General features: G+C 43.6%; 1 protein-coding gene across 1 annotated transcript; it reads right to left on the reverse strand.

Annotated features, from left to right (window-relative positions):
* Positions 1–1,537: 1,537 nt before the first annotated feature.
* Positions 1,538–17,638, reverse strand: LOC141171804 (indolethylamine N-methyltransferase-like; the record flags this gene model as incomplete). The annotated part of the gene is made up of 3 exons (XM_073655441.1): positions 1,538–2,754; positions 3,335–3,542; positions 17,491–17,638. Coding segments are annotated over 3 exons (786 nt in total), but the record flags the coding sequence as incomplete, so codon positions are not given.
* Between the last annotated feature and the right edge of the window lie 2,543 nt (positions 17,639–20,181).

The raw sequence follows: 20,181 nt of genomic DNA on the forward strand, positions 1-20,181 counted from the left end.
TGCCTACTTGGTCCGACCAAGGTTACACAGCGGCTTAGTCGACTCCGTGAACCCGGGAGGGACCGGGCAGGTGGACCAGGTGCCACTCTGGGACCGACCTTGTGTGAGAGCAGGTGACACCTACAGGTCAGATGGCAGGAACTGACCAGTACAGCGGATGAGCACGGCAGGAAGGCTGATGGGTGGTCCGGGTAGATAAGCAGGCTGGTTCGGCAGATAGCCAGATGGGTGCTCCAGGTAGTCAAGCAGGCGGGCACGGCCGGTAACTGGCAGGTGCTCCAGGTAGGCTGGCTGGCGGGCACGACAGGTAACAGGCAGGTTCTCCAGGTAGGCTGGCTGGCGGGCACAACAGATAATAGACAGGTGCTCCAGGTAAGCAGGCTAGCGGGCACAACTGTAGACAGACTGGAGGACATAACTGTTAGACAGGCTGGCGGGCTGGACTCACAGACAGACTGGCAGGAAGGACTGACAGGCAGCGGGACCTGAGGGCTGGAGCAAGTGTTCAGCACTCGGAACACCAACCTTGCACAGGCACCTCCATATTGGAGAAGGTGCCTAATATAGGGGAAGTCCTCCGGCCATTGGCTGGGGACTCTATAGGACGGCGCGCGCGGCCCCTTTAAGAGGGAGGGAGCGTGCGCGCGCCCTGAGCACAGTGCCCGGGAAGCTGCGCGGGGTGCGTGCCACAGCAGCAAGGGAGCGGGAAGACGCCAAACCTGGACAGCGGCGGTGAGGGGAACGGCGTCCCTGCCCGGCAGGAGGCAGAGATGCCGATGCTACATATGCTTAAAGAAGCCGTCCTCCCATCAACATTTTTATCCTCTTAATATATTGCAGTCATCATATTATTAGGCACTCTGTACTTTCAATTGCTCCTTTTGCATTTCTACCCAGTTAACTCTTTTCTCTTTTCTATGTAGAAACAGGAAGTCTCTTTTCTCAGCATGAGTCATTCCCCTCTTCAACTCCTGACCCAGCAGCTCCCCCGTCCCCCTGCCAGGGACATTTGCAGTGACTTATGACTTATGCAGGAAAAAGAGACTTCCTGTCTCTACACAGAGCTTAGAAGGATTCAGCTAGTCAGTTTTTAATCATGTGCTGTCATAGACCTAATGGAAAAGAGAAGAATTACCTAAGTAGAAAGGCAAAATGAGCAATTGCAAGTACACAGTTCTATATAATATGACGACTGCAATATATTAAGAGGATACAAATTTTGATGGGAGGAGTGCGTCTTTAAAATACTGTCTATTAATTCTGCACCCATTGTATGTCCCCCAACTCATACAAAATTTTAAATGATGTCATTAAACAATGCCCCAATAATCTAAAGGCCATCAATAGTCTGATCCTGGAAAACCTGTTTGACCTCTGGGACCTTCATCAATCCAGAGAATTAGAGTCCTAGCTGTCATTTTGGTACTGTATGGCATATTCTAATGATATTGTTACAAATCATGAAATGTTCTTGAAAGTAAAATTAAATAATAGGTTAAATCTTCAGAAAATATTGAGGACAAGACAGGATTGGTTTCAAATCTAAAGTTTATTGTTTGTATTAAGTATTTTATACTTATGAACATACATAGGTGTAAAGGTAAGTAGCCAGTCAGTTGACACCATGTTGTGTTCCTCGTTAAATTTTATTTTAGACCCATTCAGTTTCTACTCAAATTCAACAAAATTAGCAAAATTCAATACAATTTGGGCGCATTATTTCTTTTAGAGACAAAATCATCTGAGGATCTCAAAATAATAATTCAATAAATTCACCAAAGGTATCAAATCTACTCACCATTTTCCGTCCAAGTTTGCATTCTTTTGGCTACCCAAATATACTAACGCTTTTGCATATGAATTCCTCTATTAATAGTGTTGTCGAGTGGAATACGGTTGAGCAAAATGATCTTTAGGACATGGTCCAGCAGCTACGTCGGTGGTCCGTGGCCACCGGATCAGAGCCCTGCAAACCTCCTCTTGTTTGCCATCATCCCAACTGCACTTTTGTCCAGTTGGTACGGTGCAAAGTCATCATTGCGGCTTGAGGTGGGCATGACGCCATGCTGGACCAATTAATAAAAAGAGCAGCCAGGGAAGACGCTTTGATCCGGTGGCCAACAGACTAGTGATGTGTTTGCTAGACCAGTGTCCTGCAAATCTAAAGTGGAGCAATACCTTATTTTGGTTTTGCTTTTTTCAAACTCAACCGACCCCCAAATCTCATAACTACTTGTATTTATCATCAGGATTACAAGGTTAAGCAGGCAGATATACCATGTATATTAGCATTTCCCAAAAAATGGTGCCTCAAGAATTTGCCGTTACTCTGATTTACGGGCAAGAATGAAATAGTTAGTTTGGTAATCTGCAACTTCCATCATTGATTTATCCATACGTGGAGTGTACACCATTTTTTCGATTTGATAACCGGCTTCTTTGAAGGCCTCTTCCAGTTCCTCCTTTTCTGTGCTCAATGAACCGAAATATGTTTTACCAACGTAATAGTAAGTAGTGTTCAGCACACTTACAAGTACAAGGTGACCTCCAGATTTTATCAAGTCTTTGAAATTTTTCAGAACTTCACAGAATGACTTTATATCTTTACACGCAACTTCAAGGCAAAGACAAGTCAGGAGACAATCCACCGGTGACACAACGACAGGGTCATAAGGGTTCCTTTTCAGAGCGTCACATTTCAGTACTTCTTTCACCTTACTGCGGAGTTTATCTGCCTTTTTCTCATAATCCTCCCTTTAAGCATAAAAGAATAAAGTGTTATACAATGGAATTTGTACGTTAATGAAATGGTAATAAGTACCTGAACAAAAAGCTCCATCAAAAGGGATTTCTCAAGAAGAAAAACTATATTTTACCACTGAAAAATTATTCCAAAGTGCCACTAGGTATCTCCCTCCTGTCTTACATGTTGTATACCGCCTGTTGTAAAGTGTAATCCATCGCTAGCAGAAGAGACACCGAAGCTGATTACAATAAGTGGAACAAGTCTTTCCATTTAGGGCAAGCATACTATTGGATAACAGCAAGAGTGAAGTGAGGGAAAGGAAGTTCCAGCCTCTATTGTGCTGGCAGAATGAAGATTAAGATGAAGAAGAACCACTCAATCACAATAAGTGGTTATAGAGCATGAGACTTGAAAACGCTCCTGGACATAGTGGACTGATATAGGCACTAAAAGCATTTTTCAGACTGCGCTTTTCTACATGATTTTTGTAAAAGTACAGATACGCTTTAATTGTATTTTACTTGACCTCTGCTATTTCTATTTGTGTTATTTATTAAGTTTGTGTACACTTTAAAAGGGAATTATTACCTATTTCCTTCCAGCTCACAAACAAATTTGAGGATGTGCGTCCAGTCAAATGCATCCGGATCCTTCTTCAGCCATTTTTGGATTTCAGCACGATTTTGCTCAAGAAAATCTGAGACGATGATTTTATCAAACACTTCACAAGCCGAGAGGAGTTGATAAATGGTGGGTCCAGTGCCAAAATCAAGCAGCGTGTCCCCTCTAATCCCGCCTTAAAAGATAATACAACATTTACAATGTCAGGTTAGGAAGGAACACTTTTAGTAGAGATGAGCGAATAAATTCAGGTAGAATATAATTCTATTCAAATTTTGCAAAAATCCGTATTCGCAAAAATTCAGATTTTTTTTGTAATTCAACTCTGCATGGATTAATCAAAATGTTGAAAAGCTATCAGCCCAGGAGAAAAATAACATTAGGATAGGTTCCCAGCAAAAGAAGGTTGCCTTGTCATTGGCTGCTAGACATACATGATTTGGCCAAATTATTTGCTAAATATCTTTGTTTTTTTTACTGTTTTCTAGAGCAGTATTGCAATTCAAATTTCAAATAATTAATATTTACATGCTATAGCACTACAGAGTGCAACTTTATATGTTAATTATCAAAATGCTGGCCCTCGGCTGCCATTTTCCTGAACCGAAAAAAGTCATGAAAATCTTAAAAAAAAAATTATTCTCACTTCATTGTTCAGCTCTCCGGCTCCTCACCATCACCCATCCGGGACCCGTCGCATCTTCAGATTGTCGCCGCTTGTGCTAAAATCCTCGGCCTCTCACTCTAGGCATATACTATAACATCATGATGACGTGACCTCTCGCGCTGATGCAGAACTCTCAATGGCATAGTCAAACTCGGAAGTCCCAGCCCAACGTGAATTCAACACGAGCAGTGGAGATCTGAAGATGCGACGAGGACCAGACGGGTGACAGTGAGGAGAGGAGCAGCAGGAGCGGTGAAGTGAGTATTAGGATTTTTTTTTATTTTTTACATATTATTCTAACTATGCTCTGAGGTCTCTCTGAGCTGAACTCTGTGGAATACTTTTAGGAGGTACCGGAAGGTTGAGTTTATGCCGTTTTGCTCAACTTGAGTGATCAATCATAGTATTATATATGTAGCTGAATGCACAAGAATCCCTTACGGCTTAATGCAAAATCTAGTTGAAAGTTTTCCAAGAGGAGTAGAGAATTTTCTAGCAGCAATGAAGAACCAACACCGTACTGATAACCATGGCTTTAGAATGAAAACTGCAACAAGTACAAATGATTGGAACATTCAGATGCCCACTTAATCTAGTCCATGTAAGACATAAATACACATTTTACATGGCTGTATTGTTCAGTATACATCGCAACTTCTGCAAATAGGCAAGTGTGATATATACTATATGGAGAAAAGTATTGGGACACACATCTTAATCTCTTAGTTCAGGTTTTTCAATTCAGTCCCATTATCCCGGTATATAACATCTGTCCCCTTTGCTACTGGTGTATGTCAACTGGCCCCTTCACCCTTGGTATATAACATTCGGCCCCATTGCCCTCGGTGTAGAACATCCGACCCCTCATCCCTGATGTATAACATCCGATTCCGTTTCCTCCCAGTGTATAATATCCAACCCCTTGCCCCTCTGGTGTATAACATCCAACCCCTTGCCCCTCTGGTGTATAACATCCAACCCCTTGCCCCTCTGGTGTATAACATCCAACCCCTTTTCCCCCTGGTGTATAACATCTGACTACTCACCCCCGGTGTATAACATCCGACTCCTCGCCCCTGTGTATAACATCCAACCCATTGTCGCTCTGGTATATAGCATCCATCCCCTTGCCCCTCTGGTGTATAACATCCAACCCCTTGCCCCTCTGATGTATAACATCCAACCCCTTGCCCCTCTGCTGTATAAGATCCAACCCCTTGCCCCCCTGCTGTATAACATCTAACCCCTTGCCCCTCTGGTGTATAACATCCAACCCCTTGCCCCTCTTGTGTATAACATCCAACCCCTTGCCCCCCTGGTGTATAACATCAAACCCCTTGCCCCTCTGGTGTATAACATCCAACCCCTTGCCCCTCTGGTGTATAACATTCAACCCCTTGCCCCTCTGGTGTATAACATCCAGCCCCTTGCCTCCCTGCTGTATAACATCCGACTCCTCGCCCCCGGTGTATAACAACTCCATATTAATGTCTATGGATGTAGAATGGGAGGTCAGAAAAGCTCCGATTGGTGTAATGTGGAAGGGGCACATACTTGTCCCTATACCATATGTATCTTTGAGTACCAACAGAACTAGTGAGTTTATTAGAGACTTATTACTGATGTCAGAAAATACTTCAGTAAATCAAAGATGTGACTAATAATTACAATATAAATGATGTAATTGAAGCTTTTCAATTAATTAAAATTAATACATTTAATTATAAAATACATTTGAATTAATTATTTTACCTATTGTGAAATTTTCATGTAGATTTCGCAAAACAAAATCTGTCCATTCTCCAATAAGTATACCTTACCCTGCAGCATAGTACGTCTGTAAGTAATCTTTGGTGTTAAACTCATCAATGTAGGTTTGCGGAGAGCTAATAGGGGCGGCCATGATGATCTGTCCTCGAACCGTCCTCAGATTCTCTGTAGATGCTTCAGAAATTAACTTTATTGTAAAATAACGATATTAACCCTTTATCACCAACAAATCATTTGTATATACTGTATATTTTAGCATTCAAAAAAAACATTGCCACCAAAGAGTATCCTGTAATCCCTGGTATGTTCACACGTTGCGTCATCCATGGTAAAAGCAAATGGGGGGGGGGGGATAGAACGTGGCAAAAAAACACAGAATGTGTGAACAAGCCCAAATAGTTGACATGATGTGGATTTCAAAAATTGCAGTGTGTTAATGAGATTTTAGAAATCTCATTCACTTTGTCGGTATGGTAAGATGCAGAAAAAAAAGAAAAGCAGAAAAAAAAATTCAGCAAAAATGCCATATGTGAACATACCCATATTCTTTGAGCTCTATTTTCTCAAGATTTTACAAATATAGCTATTTGGAAATTTCCTTTTCTCATCTCAAACAACTCCCTTAACCTCTTCCAGCCATGCCATGGCCAATTTTTGCCATAAATTGTTTTTTTTCTGTCATGTAGCCATATAAGATGAAGTTTTAAATTACACTATTTCCTCTACCACATAAAGTCACTCCCCCCCCCCCAAAAAAAAAGAAAAAGCGGGAAAAATACTCTATGCTCTATAGGATGGTGAAATAACTAGTGTTGAGCCACCCCCGTAGTGTTTGGGTCAGGTTCGGTTCGTCGAACACCGGGATGTTCGAGGAACTGTTCGTCGAACTGTTCGTCGAACACATTAGAACACTGTCGAACACCGTTAAAACCAATGGCAGGCAAACAAAAACACATAGAAACACATAGAAAACACCTTCAAAGGTGTCCAAAAGCTGACAAACTGCTCAGAAGATGCTCTCTTTAAAAAAGCCGGCCGGCAATTCAGCAGCGGCATACACCGGTACCCGACAATTTAGACAAGAAGGAATAGAGCATCACACATAGATTAGATAGATAGAAACATGTCAGACACATATATAAGAAGTACAGTGACAGTGTTGGTTACTGTACTTGTCATTTAGTGTAAAGGATTTATTAAAAAAAATATTAGTGTTTTCATGCACCGTCTCTTTAAAAAAGCCGGCCGGCAATTCAGCAGCGGTACCCGACAATTTATAACAGAAAGAATAGAGCAGCACACATAGATTAGATAGATAGAAACATGTCAGTCACATATATAATAAGTACAGTGACAGTGTTGGTTACTGTACTTGTCATTTAGTGTAAAGGATTTATTTAAAAAAATAATAGTGTTTTCATGCACCGTCTCTTTAAAGAAGCCGGCTGGCAATTCAGCATCTGTACCCGACAATTTAGAATAGAAGGAATAGAGAATCACACATAGATTAGATAGATAGAAACATGTCAGACACATATATAAGAAGTACAGTGACAGTATGGGTTACTGTACTTGTCATTTAGTGTTAAAATAAAGGATTTATTAAAAAAAAAATTGGCGTGGGGTTCCCCGTAATTTTAGTCTCTAGCGGAGGTTAAGCAGATGGCTGGGGCAGATGTTTGAAGCCTGGGAAGGGGGTAATACCCACGGAGCTTCCCAGGCTACTAATATCAGCCCCCAGCTGAAAACCTAGCCTTCACTAGCTATTAAAATGGGGGACCCCCCCCAAAAAATAACGTGGGGTCCCCCCTATTTTAATAGCTAGCAAAGGCTAGGCAGACAGCTGGGGGCTGATATTAACAGCCCAGGAAGGGTGCCATGAATATTGGCCCCCTCCCAGGCTAGAAACACCAGCCGTCAGCCGCCCCAGAAATGGCGCATCCATTGGATGCACCAATTCTGACACTTAGCCTCGCTCTTCCCACTGCCCTGTAGCGGTGGCAGTGGGGTAATAGGGTTGGGGTTGATGTCAGCTTATAATGCCAGCTGACATCAAGCCCAGGTAAGTAATGGAGAGGCGTCTATAAGACACCCCCATTACTAACCCCATAGTCAAAGTTAAAAAAAAACACAAACATCCAGTATAAAGTCCTTTAATTGAAATAAAGACACAATTCTTTATTGTTCTAAATTAAACCATACTTACCGTCACGCCCATTCCAGCTGAAGCCAACGATCTCCTGCAATAAAAGAAAAATAATAAAGCAACATCATCCTTACCTTTCGATGGTTTCCAGGACAGCTCCAGCTCTGCTACATCGAGATGACTGGCTGGACCGCAGCAGAAAGCTGCCATCCAGCCTGTCATCCCGCAGACACTGAGAAGTGCAGGCATGCTTGCGCTCTGCAGGGTCTCGCTGTGACGGCATCCAGATGAGCCGACAATGAACTCAGCTCACCTAATGCACGTCACTGACAGCGTGGGAGAATTCTCCTGCACTCAGCGCTTCAGCGTGAGAATTTTCCCACGCTGTCAGTGACGTGCATGAGGTGAGCTCATGTCCAATGAACTCAGCTCACCTCATGTACGTCACTGACAGCGTGGGAGAATTCTCCTGCACTCAGCGCTTCAGCGTGAGAATTTTCCCACGCTGTCAGTGACGTGCATGAGGTGAGCTCATGTCCAATGAACTCAGCTCACCTCATGTACGTCACTGACAGCGTGGGAGAATTCTCACGCTGAAGCGCTGAGTGCAGGAGAATTTTCCCACGCTGTCAGTGACGTGCATGAGGTGAGCTCATGTCCAATGAACTCAGCTCACCTCATGTACGTCACTGACAGCGTGGGAGAATTCTCACGCTGAAGCGCTGAGTGCAGGAGAATTTTCCCACGCTGTCAGTGACGTGCATGAGGTGAGCCGAGTTCATTGGACATGAACTCGGCTCATCTGGATGCCGTCACAGCGAGACACTGAGGAGCGCAAGCATGCCTGCGCTTCTCAGTGTCTGCGGGATGACAGGCTGGATGGCAGCTTTCTGCTGCGGTCCAGCCTGTCATCTCGATGTAGCAGAGCTGAAGCTGTCGTGGGAACCATGGAAAGGTAAGGATGATGTTGCTTTATTATTTTACTTTTATTGCAGGAGATCGTTGGCTTCAGCTGGAATGGGCGTGATGGTAAGTATGGTTTAATTTAGAACAATAAAGAATTGTGTGTTTATTTCAATTAAAGGACTTTTTTCTGGGTGTTGTGTTTTTTTTAAATACTTTACTAGAAATTCATGGCGGTCATGTCTAATATTGGCGTGACCCCATTAATTTCGGGCTTAGGGCCAGCTGATAATACCAAGCTGGCCCTAACCCCTTTATTACCCAGTGAGCCACCGCACCAGGGCCCTGGATGAGTTGGGTACAGCGCCAGAAGATGGCGCTTCTATGAACGTGCCATTTTCCGGGGTGGCTGCGGACTGCAATTTGCAGCGGGGGGGGGGGGGCAGAAAGCTTGGGCCTCCCTGCGCTGCAGATTCCAGCCCCTAGCTGCCTAGTTGTACCTGGCTGGACACAAAAATAGGGCAAAGCCCCACGTATTTTTTTTTTAATTATTTCATGAAATTCATGAAATAATTAAGAAAAAAAGGCCTTCCCTATATTGTTGTGTCCGGCCAGATACAAATAGGCAGCTGGTGGTTGGGGGCTGCCCGTTCCTGCCTGCTGTACCTGGCTGGACACAAATATAGTGCGAAGCCCCACGTCAATTTTTTTAAATTATTTCATGAATTTCCTGAGACAATTTAAAAAAATTGACGTGGGGCTTCGCACTATATTTGTGTCCAGCCAGGTACAGCAGGCAGGAACGGGCTGCCCCCAACCACCAGCTGCCTATTTGTACCTGGTTGGACACAACAATATAGGGAAGCCCTTTTTTTCTTAATTATTTCATGAATTTCATGAAATAATTTTAAAAAAAAAATTTGCGGGGCTTCGACCTATTTTTGTGTCCAGCCAGGTACAACTAGGCAGATGGGGGCTGGAATCCGCAGCACAGGGAGGCCCAAGCTTTCTGCCCCCCCCCCCCACCGCTGCAAATTGCAGTCCGCACCCACCCCGGAAAATGGCGCGTTCATAGAAGCGCCATCTTCTGGCGCTGTACCCAACTCATCCAGGGCCCTGGTGCGGTGGCTCACTGGGTAATAAAGGGGTTAGGGCCAGCTTGGCATTATCAGCTGGCCCTAAGCCCGAAATTCATGGGGTCACGCCAATATTAGACATGACCACCATGAATTTCTAGTAAAGTATTTAAAAAAAACACAACACCCAGAAAAAAGTCCTTTAATTGAAATAAACACACAATTCTTTATTGTTCTAAATTAAACAATACTTACCATCATGCCCATTCCAGTTGAAGCCAACGATCTCCTGCAATAAAAATAAAATAATAAAGCAACCTCATCCTTACCTTCCCATGGTTCCCACGACAGCTTCAGCTCTGCTACATCGAGATGACAGGCTGGACCGCAGCAGAAAGCTGCCATCCAGCCTGTCATCCCGCAGACACTGAGAAGCGCAGGCTTGCTTGCGCTCCTCAGTGTCTGGCTGTGACAGCATCCAGATGAGCTGAGTTCATGTCCAATGAACTCAGCTCACCTCATGCACCTCACTGACAGCGTGGGAAAATTCTCCTGCACTCAGCGCTTCAGCGTAAGTATTCTCCCACGCTGTCAGTGACGTGCATGAGGTGAGTTCATGTCCAATGATCTCAGCTCACCTCATGCACGTCACTGACAGCGTGGGAGAATTCTCACGCTGAAGCGCTGAGTGCAGGAGAATTTTCCCACGCTGTCAGTGACGTGCCTGAGGTGAGCCGAGTTCATTGGACATGAACTCGGCTCATCTTTATGCCGTCACAGCGAGACACTGAGGAGCGCAAGCATGCCTGCGCTTCTCAGTGTGTGCGGCATGGCAAGCTGGATGGCAGCGCTCTGCTGCGATCCAGCCTGTCATGTGATTGTAGCAGAGCTGAAGCCGTCGTGGGAACCATGGAAAGGTAAGGATGATGTTGCTTTATTATTTTACCTTTATTGCAGGAGATCGTTGGCTTCAGCTGGAATGGGCGTGACGGTAAGTATGGTTTAATTTAGAACAATAAAGAATTGTGTCTTTATTTCAATTAAAGGACTTTATTCTGGGTGTTTGTGTTTTTTTTTTACTTTGACTATGGGGTTAGTAATGGGGGTGTCTTATAGACGCCTCTCCATTACTAACCTGGGCTTGATGTCAGCTGGCATTATAAGCTGACATCAACCCCAGCCCTATTACCCCACTGCCACCGCTACAGGGCAGTGGGAAGAGCGAGGCTAAGTGCCAGAATTGGCTCATCCTATGGATGCGCCACTTCTGGGGCGGCTGACGGCTGGTGTTTCTAGCCTGGGAGGGGGCCAATATTCATGGCACCCTTCCTGGGCTATTAATATCCGCCCCCAGCTGTCTGCCTAGCCTTTGCTAGCTGCGTGTGTCCGGAGCGTAAGTGCGAACGAAAGTAAGTGTGTGACTTGTTTTTCAGTGACTTTGCATTCAGGGAGTTTGGAAGGGAGGACTTAGGACTGAATTGCTGACTGTATTTCATTCTTTCTTTACTTTACTTTTTACTTAATTAATCCACCTGACCTACTTATCTGATTCCCCCGTCCATACTTGATACTTAACTGATCCCCCGCCGATATCTAATTGATACACTTGCACATCCCTAATTGATCCCCGTCCATATACCTATATATAAATAATTGTGTTTTGTACTTGTATATATATATATACTGACTGTATCCCCATATTTAGAATGACGTCCATGTTGGCCGGAGCCGTGCAGTGTACATCTTGCGCAATGTATGCATTCCGTGAGCAACCGCTCGAGGATCCATACTGCTGCGAGAGATGTGAGCATATCGTGCACTTGGAAGCCCAAATTCTGGATCTAGGTGCTCAGATGGCGGTACTGAGGAGCATCGACAACATGGAACGGAGTTTGCTGCTCACCGAGCAGACACTCAATGGGTCAATACTGGGGGTGGAGCATAGAGGGGAAGTGCAGGCTGAACAGGCAGGGAGCTGGATAACAGTTAGGAGGGATAGAGGGAAGAAGTATAGGAAGGCTGGTTCAGAACCGGCATTATTGGAGCACGACAGATCCTCTGACCGCCGGGGGAGTGTATGCTCCAGTAATGAGGGGGAGGGGGGAAGTGTAGGGCAGGCAAGACAGGTTCTGGTAGTGGGTGACTCTATTATTAGGGGGACAGACAGGGCAATCTGTCACAAAGACCGGGATCGCCGAACGGTGTGCTGCCTCCCTGGCACTCGAGTCCGGCACATCGCGGATCGGGTTGACAGGTTACTGGGTGGGGCTGGCGAAGACCCAGCGGTCATGGTCCACATCGGCACCAATGACAAAGTGAGTGGTAGATGGAGGGTCCTTAAAAATGATTTCAGGGACCTAGGTAGGAAGCTTAGGGCAAGGACCTCCAAGGTAGTTTTCTAAGAAATACTACCAATCCCGCGAGCCACACAGGAGCGCCAATGGGAAGTTAGGGAGGTGAATAAGTGGCTAAAGAGTTGGTGCAAGGCAGAAGGGTTTGGGTTCATGGAGAACTGGGCCGACTTCGCGGTCGGCTACAGGCTCTACCGTAGGGACGGGCTGCACCTCAATGGGGAGGGTGCAGCGGTGCTGGGGAAGAAGATGGCTAATAGGTTGGAGGAGTTTTTAAACTAGAGACGGGGGGGGGAAACCAAGGAAATAGGTGGGATGTGAGGCAAGCAAGGGGGAAGGGGAGAAGTGAATATAATGAGGGTGGAGAGGGGGGTGGGGATAGTACAGTTAGATCGTTAGAGAAGAATAGGATGCTAAATAACCCCAAAGTTTTATCTTGCATGCTGACCAACGCAAGAAGCCTGACCAATAAGGCGGATGAGCTGCAGGCGCTTATATCGGAGGAGAGGTATGACATCGTAGGTATAACAGAGACTTGGCTAGATGATAGCTACGACTGGGCGGTAAATTTATTAGATTATAGTTTATTTAGAAGGGACCGGAAACAGGGGAAAGGCGGAGGAGTCTGCTTATATGTAAAGTCATGTCTAAAACCCAGACTAAGGGAAGATATAGGAGAGGGAGAAGAGGGGGTCGAGTCCATGTGGGTAGAGATAGAGGGAACTAAAAATAATAGTAAAATATTACCGGGGGTCTGCTATAAGCCACCAAATATAACAGAGGAGAATGAGAATCTGCTATTAGGACAAATAGACAAAGTAGCAAAACATAATGAAGTGATTGTAATGGGGGATTTCAACTACCCGGATATTGACTGGGAAACAGAAACCTGTAGATCTCAGAAAGGTAAAAGGTTCTTGACAAATATTAAGGATAATTATCTCTCCCAACTAGTGCAGGAACCAACGAGAGGGAAGGCCGTGTTGGACTTAATATTGACTAATAGGCCTGATAGAATAACTGAGGTACAGATAGGGGGGCACCTAGGTAATAGCGACCATAATATTATCGACTTCAAAATGCCCTTCAGTAGGGTTATCAATAAGGGAACAACAAAAACATTAAACTTTAGGAGGGCGAAGTTTGATCAGCTGAAAGAAAGCCTTCAACTTATTGACTGGGACAAAGTTCTTAATCAAAGGAATACGAATAGTAAATGGGAAACCTTCAAAAGAATTCTGAATACTCAGTGCGAGAGATATATACCATATGGGAATAAAAGGGCCAGAAATAAGAGGAAACCAATATGGTTGAACAAGAACGTAAAAGGGGCGTTAAATAGCAAAAAAGAGGCATTCAAGAGATTAAAACAGGAAAACAGTAAGGAAGCACTAATGTGTTACAAGGAAAAAACGAGAACCTGTAAAAAACAAATAAAAATAGCGAAGGAGGAAACAGAGAGACGTATTGCTAGGGAAAGTAGATCAAATCCCAAACTGTTCTTTACGTATATAAATAGTAAAAGGATTAAATCGGATAATATTGGACCGATAAAAAGTGAGGAAGGCAAAATCATAGAGAAAGATGAGGATAAAGCTAATCTATTAAATAATTTTTTTTCGACAACTTTCACAAAGGAAATCGAACTAACAGGAGAAATGAGAAGTGACAAACTTAATCCTCCACTAAGTATGACAAATCTAACCCAAGCTGGGGTACAGAAACGCCTCAGTAACATTAAAATAAACAAATCACCAGGACCTGATGGCATACACCCACGGGTACTAAGGGAACTAAGTAATGTGATAGACAGACCGTTATATCTTATATTTAAGGACTCTGTTGAGACTGGGTTTGTACCACTTGATTGGCGACAGGCGAATGTAGTGCCAATATTCAAAAAGGGATCGAAAAGTGATGCCGGAAACTATCGGCCAGTGAGTCTGACGTCCGTTGTGGGCAAAATTTTTGAAAGCTTCATTAAAGAGGCAATCATGGAGCATCTTGATGCTAATAATCTTTTAATCCCGAACCAACATGGATTCATGAGGAATCGCTCCTGCCAAACAAACCTGATTGACTTCTACGAGGAGGTTAGCTCTCGAGTAGATCAGGGGGAACCAGTGGATGTCGTATATCTCGACTTCTCAAAAGCGTTGGATAGCGTGCCACATAATAGGTTGGTATACAAAATGAGAATGATGGGGCTGGGGGAAAATGTCTGCAAGTGGGTAGCTAACTGGCTAAAGGATAGATGGCAGAGGGTGGTTATAAATGGAATATACTCAGATTGGGTAAGCGTCACTAGTGGGGTACCACAGGGGTCTGTACTAGGCCCAATGTTATTTAATATCTTTATTAACGACATAGTCAACGGGATAAATAGTAAAATATCAATATTTGCAGATGACACAAAGTTATGTAAAACAATTAATACAAAAGAGGACAGTGCAGACCTACAGAGGGATTTGGATAAGCTGGGTAGGTGGAGCATTAAATGGCAAATGAGGTTTAACGAGGAGAAATGTAAGGTCATACATATGGGAAGGAAAAATGGAAGTCACCAGTACTCACTGAATGGGAAATCATTGGGGAATTCAGAGATGGAGAAGGACTTGGGCATCTTGATTGATAGCAAACTAAATTGGAGTGCCCAAAGTCAGACCGCTGCTGTAAGGGCAAACAGGGTAATGGGATGTATCAGAAGAGGTATAGCTGCAAAGGATGAGAACATTGTTCTTCCACTGTACAAAGCACTGGTCAGACCACACTTGGAATACTGTGCTCAGTTATGGGCCCCAATATATAGAAAGGATATAAATGAGCTTGAAAAGGTACAAAGGAGGGCAACAAAATTAATAAAGGGAATGGAGGGACTGCAATACCCAGAGAGGTTGGCAAAACTAGGACTATTCAGCTTGGAAAAGAGAAGGTTGAGGGGGGACATAATAAATGTGTACAAATATGTTAGGGGACAGTATAGAGATCTTGCCCGAGATTTGTTCAAAAGGAGGGATATTACGGTAACAAGAGGGCACTCACTAAGACTGGAAGAGAAAACGTTTCAGCACCAGCATAGGAAGGGGTTCTTTACGGTAAGAGCAGTGAGAATATGGAATTCACTGAGTGAGGAGACGGTAATGTCGGATTCACTACACCAGTTCAAGCGGGGACTGGATGCATTTCTAGATACCAGGCAGATTTCAGCATATACTTAAAAATAAAATAAAATAGTAGGTTGATACAGGGATTTATTCTGACTGCTGGTTTCAGAGTCGGGAGGGAATTTTTCCTCAGGTGAAGATTGACCAAATCATTTGGGGTTTTTGCCCTCCTCTGGATCAACTTTAGCAATTACAGAACTAACAGGTCGAACTTGATGGACGCAAGTCTTTATTCGGCTTTACAAACTATGTTACTATGTTACTATTAAAATAGGGGGGACCCCACGTCACTTTTTTGAGGCGTCCCCCATTTTAATAGCTAGTAAAGGCTAGGTATTCAGCTGGGGGCTGATATTAGTAGCCTGGGAAGCTCCGTGGGTATTACCCCCTTCCCAGGCCCCAGCCATCTGCTTAACCTCCGCTAGAGCCTAAAATTATGGGGAACCCCACGCCAATTTTTTTTTAAATAAATCCTTTATTTTAACACTAAATGACAAGTACAGTAATCAACACTGTCACTGTACTTCATATATATGTGACTGACATGTTTCTATCTATCTAATCTATGTGTGATTCTCTATTCTTTCTGTTCTAAATTGTCGGGTACCGATGCTGAATTGCCGGCCGGCTTTTTTAAAGAGACGGTGCATGAAAACACTATTATTTTTTTAAATAAATCCTTTACACTAAATGACAAGTACAGTAAGCAGCACTTTCACTGTACTTCATATATATGTGACTGACATGTTTCTATCTATCTAATCTATGTGTGATTCTCTATTCTTTCTGTTCTAAATTGTCGGGTACCGATGCTGAATTGCCGGCCGGCTTTTTTAAAGAGACGGTGCATGAAAACACTATTATTTTTTTAAATAAATCCTTTACACTAAATGACAAGTACAGTAAGCAACACTGTCACTGTGCTTCATATATATGTGACTGACATGTTTCTATCTATCTAATCTATGTGTGATTCTCTATTCCTTCTATTCTAAATTGTCGGGTACCGCAACTGAAATGCCAGCTGGCTTTTTTAAAGAGATGGTGCATGAAAACACTATTATTTTTTTTAATAAATCCTTTACACTAAATGACAAGTACAGTAAGCAACACTATCACTGTACTTCATATATATGTGACTGACATGTTTCTATCTATCTAATCTATGTGTGATTCTCTATTCCTTCTATTCTAAATTGTCGGGTACCTCTGCTGAAATGCCGGCAGGCTTTTTTAAAGAGACGGTGCATGAAAACACTATTATTTTGTTTAATAAATCCTTTACACTAAATGACAAGTACAGTAAGCAACACTGTCACTGTACTTCATATATATGTGACTGACATGTTTCTATCTATCTAATCTATGTGTGATTCTCTATTCTTTCTGTTCTAAATTGTCGAGTACCGGTGTATGCCGCTGCTGAATTGCCGGCTTTTCATGTTTCACTGTGAGCACTGTTCCCATCGATTTGGGCAATCACTGTAATGCCACAACCACCATGGCTGTGGCATTACAGTGAGTGGCAGACAATCCCTGCTTGATTGGTGCTCTAAATAGCGCCAGATATGCAGGACACGCTTTTGGTGCACGAACAGTTATCAAACATAACCTCGAACAGCCGAATTTTTTGCAAATCGTTCGGGTTCATCGAACAACTCGAACACCGCCCAAGACAGCTCGAATTTGAGATTGGCGAACAGTTCTAGTCGAACACCGCTCATTTCTAGAAATAACGCATTTACACCTTTGATGGTAAAGTTTGATCTATACAACATTAAGTACCAATGAACCATCGTCAGTGGCGCAGAATGGCATGAAGGCGAATCCTCACCACTAGTCTATGTCTTTTGAGTTGGTTCGATCTCAACCTGGGTGGTCCAACAAGTTTGAAAACTTAGAGCGCAGAAGAATAACCAAAATGTTTTGAGGTTGCACCAATCCCCTTATCGTGTAGAAACAACTTGACTTTGACAATAAAAAAGTTTCAACTGGAAACCCTTCTGCACTCTGAAGCTTCTGTAATAACGACTCAGTGTCTCTTACCTCTGCTCCTCTGCTTTCTCTGACCTGGATAGAAATAACTGTAAACTTTTCGACTTTGCTTTGTGTTCGTAGAAGTTTTCCTTTTCCGTTCTGATGCGTTGAATGATAAACAAGTTGTGCAATGGACGATTTGGATTTTAGTACTTACAAATTACAATTGAAATGTTTCATGAATAAAACTGTCAGGGTTCCAACAACACGAGATTCTAAAACTGTGTCCAAGTCCTAGATTATTGCTGATTTTGGCACTGATTTTTTAGAAAGAATTCAATAGCTACAAACAGATTGAAGAAAGTTCACTGTGAGTTCTAGTATAGGAGTCGTAGGAATAATTCAAAGCACCGGACCCTGTTTGCCATTGCTATAGCATTTCTGCACCCCCTTTAATTTGTAGCTATTTTCTGTATTGGCTCACTTTTACCATATTTTTCTGATGGGGATTTGAGTCATGCTGCAAATTATTATGATGTGAATGTGCAATGGATTTTAACCATTTTGCATTGCAAAGGGACAATTTCACTGTAAATCCAAGGGGGATTTTTTGCAATAACTTAAAGGAAACCTGACAGCAGATACCTGCAGCTCAATCCGCAGGCAGCATGTATCAGACACTGGCTGTATGATTTCAGTCATGTATGTCTAACTTTGAAATTCTGCAGCATTTCAAAGAAAAACATACTTTAAGAAAGGTGGAAAGGTATGTCCCCAGTGGCTTTGCCACACTGGTTGCCAATGACTGACAGGTGTAGTGCCAACGTCTCTGCTTTCTGCCCTCATTGCCAGGCAGAGACACCGACCCCCTTACCGCCGCAGCCCCCGGCCAGAGGGTCCTGCTCTGGCATCCTCCTGCTGCCTGGGCTGCGAGCACCACGCGCTGATCCCCGGGCACTGTACATAGGGTGCGCGCGCGTTCCCCTCCTCTTAGAGGGACCATGTGCACCGTCCTAAAGTGTCCCCGGCCAATGGCCGGAGGACATTAACTATTTAAGGAACCTCCTTCAATATGGAGGTGCCTGTGCAACTTTGTTAGTTTGTTATTAACACTCTGTTCAGTTCTCAGTGTTAGAATTCTCCTGTTAGGTTTTTTTTAGTTTGCTGGTCACATGACCATTTTTGCCTATTTAATCCGGCTCCGTCCTCCTGGTCTTGCTGGACTTCATTGTATTTACTACTCTTGAGCTAGCTTGGTGCTCTGTTGCCGTTCTCTGTTAGTTTTGCTAGGTCTTCTGACCTCTATGCTTTTTGTTGTGTGTTTGTCTTTGACTGCTACTATTTCTGCTAGGAGGTGTCCAACTTATCCCAGTCCCTAGTTCTTGTAGGGATCCCTCCCTCACATCTATAGGTCTTCGTTCAGACTAGCCGAGGACTTTAGCGGGTCTGATCGCAGGATCAGGTTCCTCGTTACATCGTAGGGATCTAGTTTAGTTTTATTGTAGGGATAGTTCTCCTGTCTTTCCTTAGTCCCTGTAGCAGATCATAACAGTAAGTCCAGCCCTAAAAGAAAAAAAAAATTTCTCTAAGGAAAGACCTCCAGTTTTCCATCATGGTCTCGGTTCAAGATTTGGCTCAACGCTTGCAGGGACTCTCTCTGGAGGTGGCCAAGCTCCAACAACACGTGAGTAGCTGTTCTGGAGCACATTTTGTGGAACCAAAGGTACGTCTGCCTGATTTATTTTTTGGCGAACAACAAGATTTTTTTTCTTTTAAAAATGCTTGTTTATTGTATTTTTGTTTGAGACCCGGATCCTCTGGTGATGAATCACAGCGCATAGGGTTCATAATGTCACTTTTGCACAAAGATCCTCAGGGATGGGCCTTCTCTCTCCAACCTAGTGATCCGTGCTTTAGATCAGTGGATAGTTTTTTTTCTGCTTTGGGTTTGTTGTATGATGATCCTGATCGTGTCTCATCTGCTGAGTCTGAATTGAGACGTTTGAGGCAGGGATCAGGTAATGTGGAAAAATATTGTTCTCACTTCCGTCGGTGGTCTGCCCAGGTGGGGTGGAACGATTCAGCTTTGAAAAGCTTGTTTCTTGCAGGGCTAGGTGAAAGGGTTAAGGATTTACTGATTGCTTATCCCACACCTGGAAACTTGCAGGAGGCAATGCAATTAGCTATACGGGTGGACAGGAGACTGCGTGCAAGGGTTAATGAGAGCAAATCCTCTGCTATGTCAGCTCCGAGTCTTGAGAGGGTCTGTGCTGACAATGGAGAGCCGATGGAGATTGGGGCGATGGCACCCCGCTCTCAGGAAAAAGATCGCAGGCTTTCTGAAGGCTTGTGCTTCTATTGCGGAAATTCTGGTCATTTTATTAAGAACTGTGTGCTTCGTATGAAGAAAGAAAAAAAATGGTCAGTTATGCCCGTATTGCCTGTTTAAATTCTAAGGGAGTATTCTGCCACTACTGCTGCTCAGGATGAATTAATTGAATTTCGGGTATTTGTGGATTGTGGTTCTACTCTAAATGTGATTGATGGGGGATTCTTGGAAAAACTTAGATTAGAACCTAAAACTTTGTCATCCCCTATTGCTGTGGTTTCTGTTGATGGCTCTCCCTTGAAGAGTGTTACTCATAAGGTCTGTGAATTTCCCCTCACTATTAATGGTATTCACCAAGAAAATTTGGATTTGGTGGTATTGGATAATTTGCCTTCTCCAGTAATATTGGGGTTACCCTGGTTAAAATTGCA

This window comes from Phyllobates terribilis, unplaced genomic scaffold, assembly GCF_046119375.1.
Source record: "Phyllobates terribilis strain yellow unplaced genomic scaffold, ASM4611937v1 Scaffold_12__6_contigs__length_324123572, whole genome shotgun sequence".
Classification (NCBI taxonomy): domain Eukaryota; kingdom Metazoa; phylum Chordata; class Amphibia; order Anura; family Dendrobatidae; genus Phyllobates; species Phyllobates terribilis.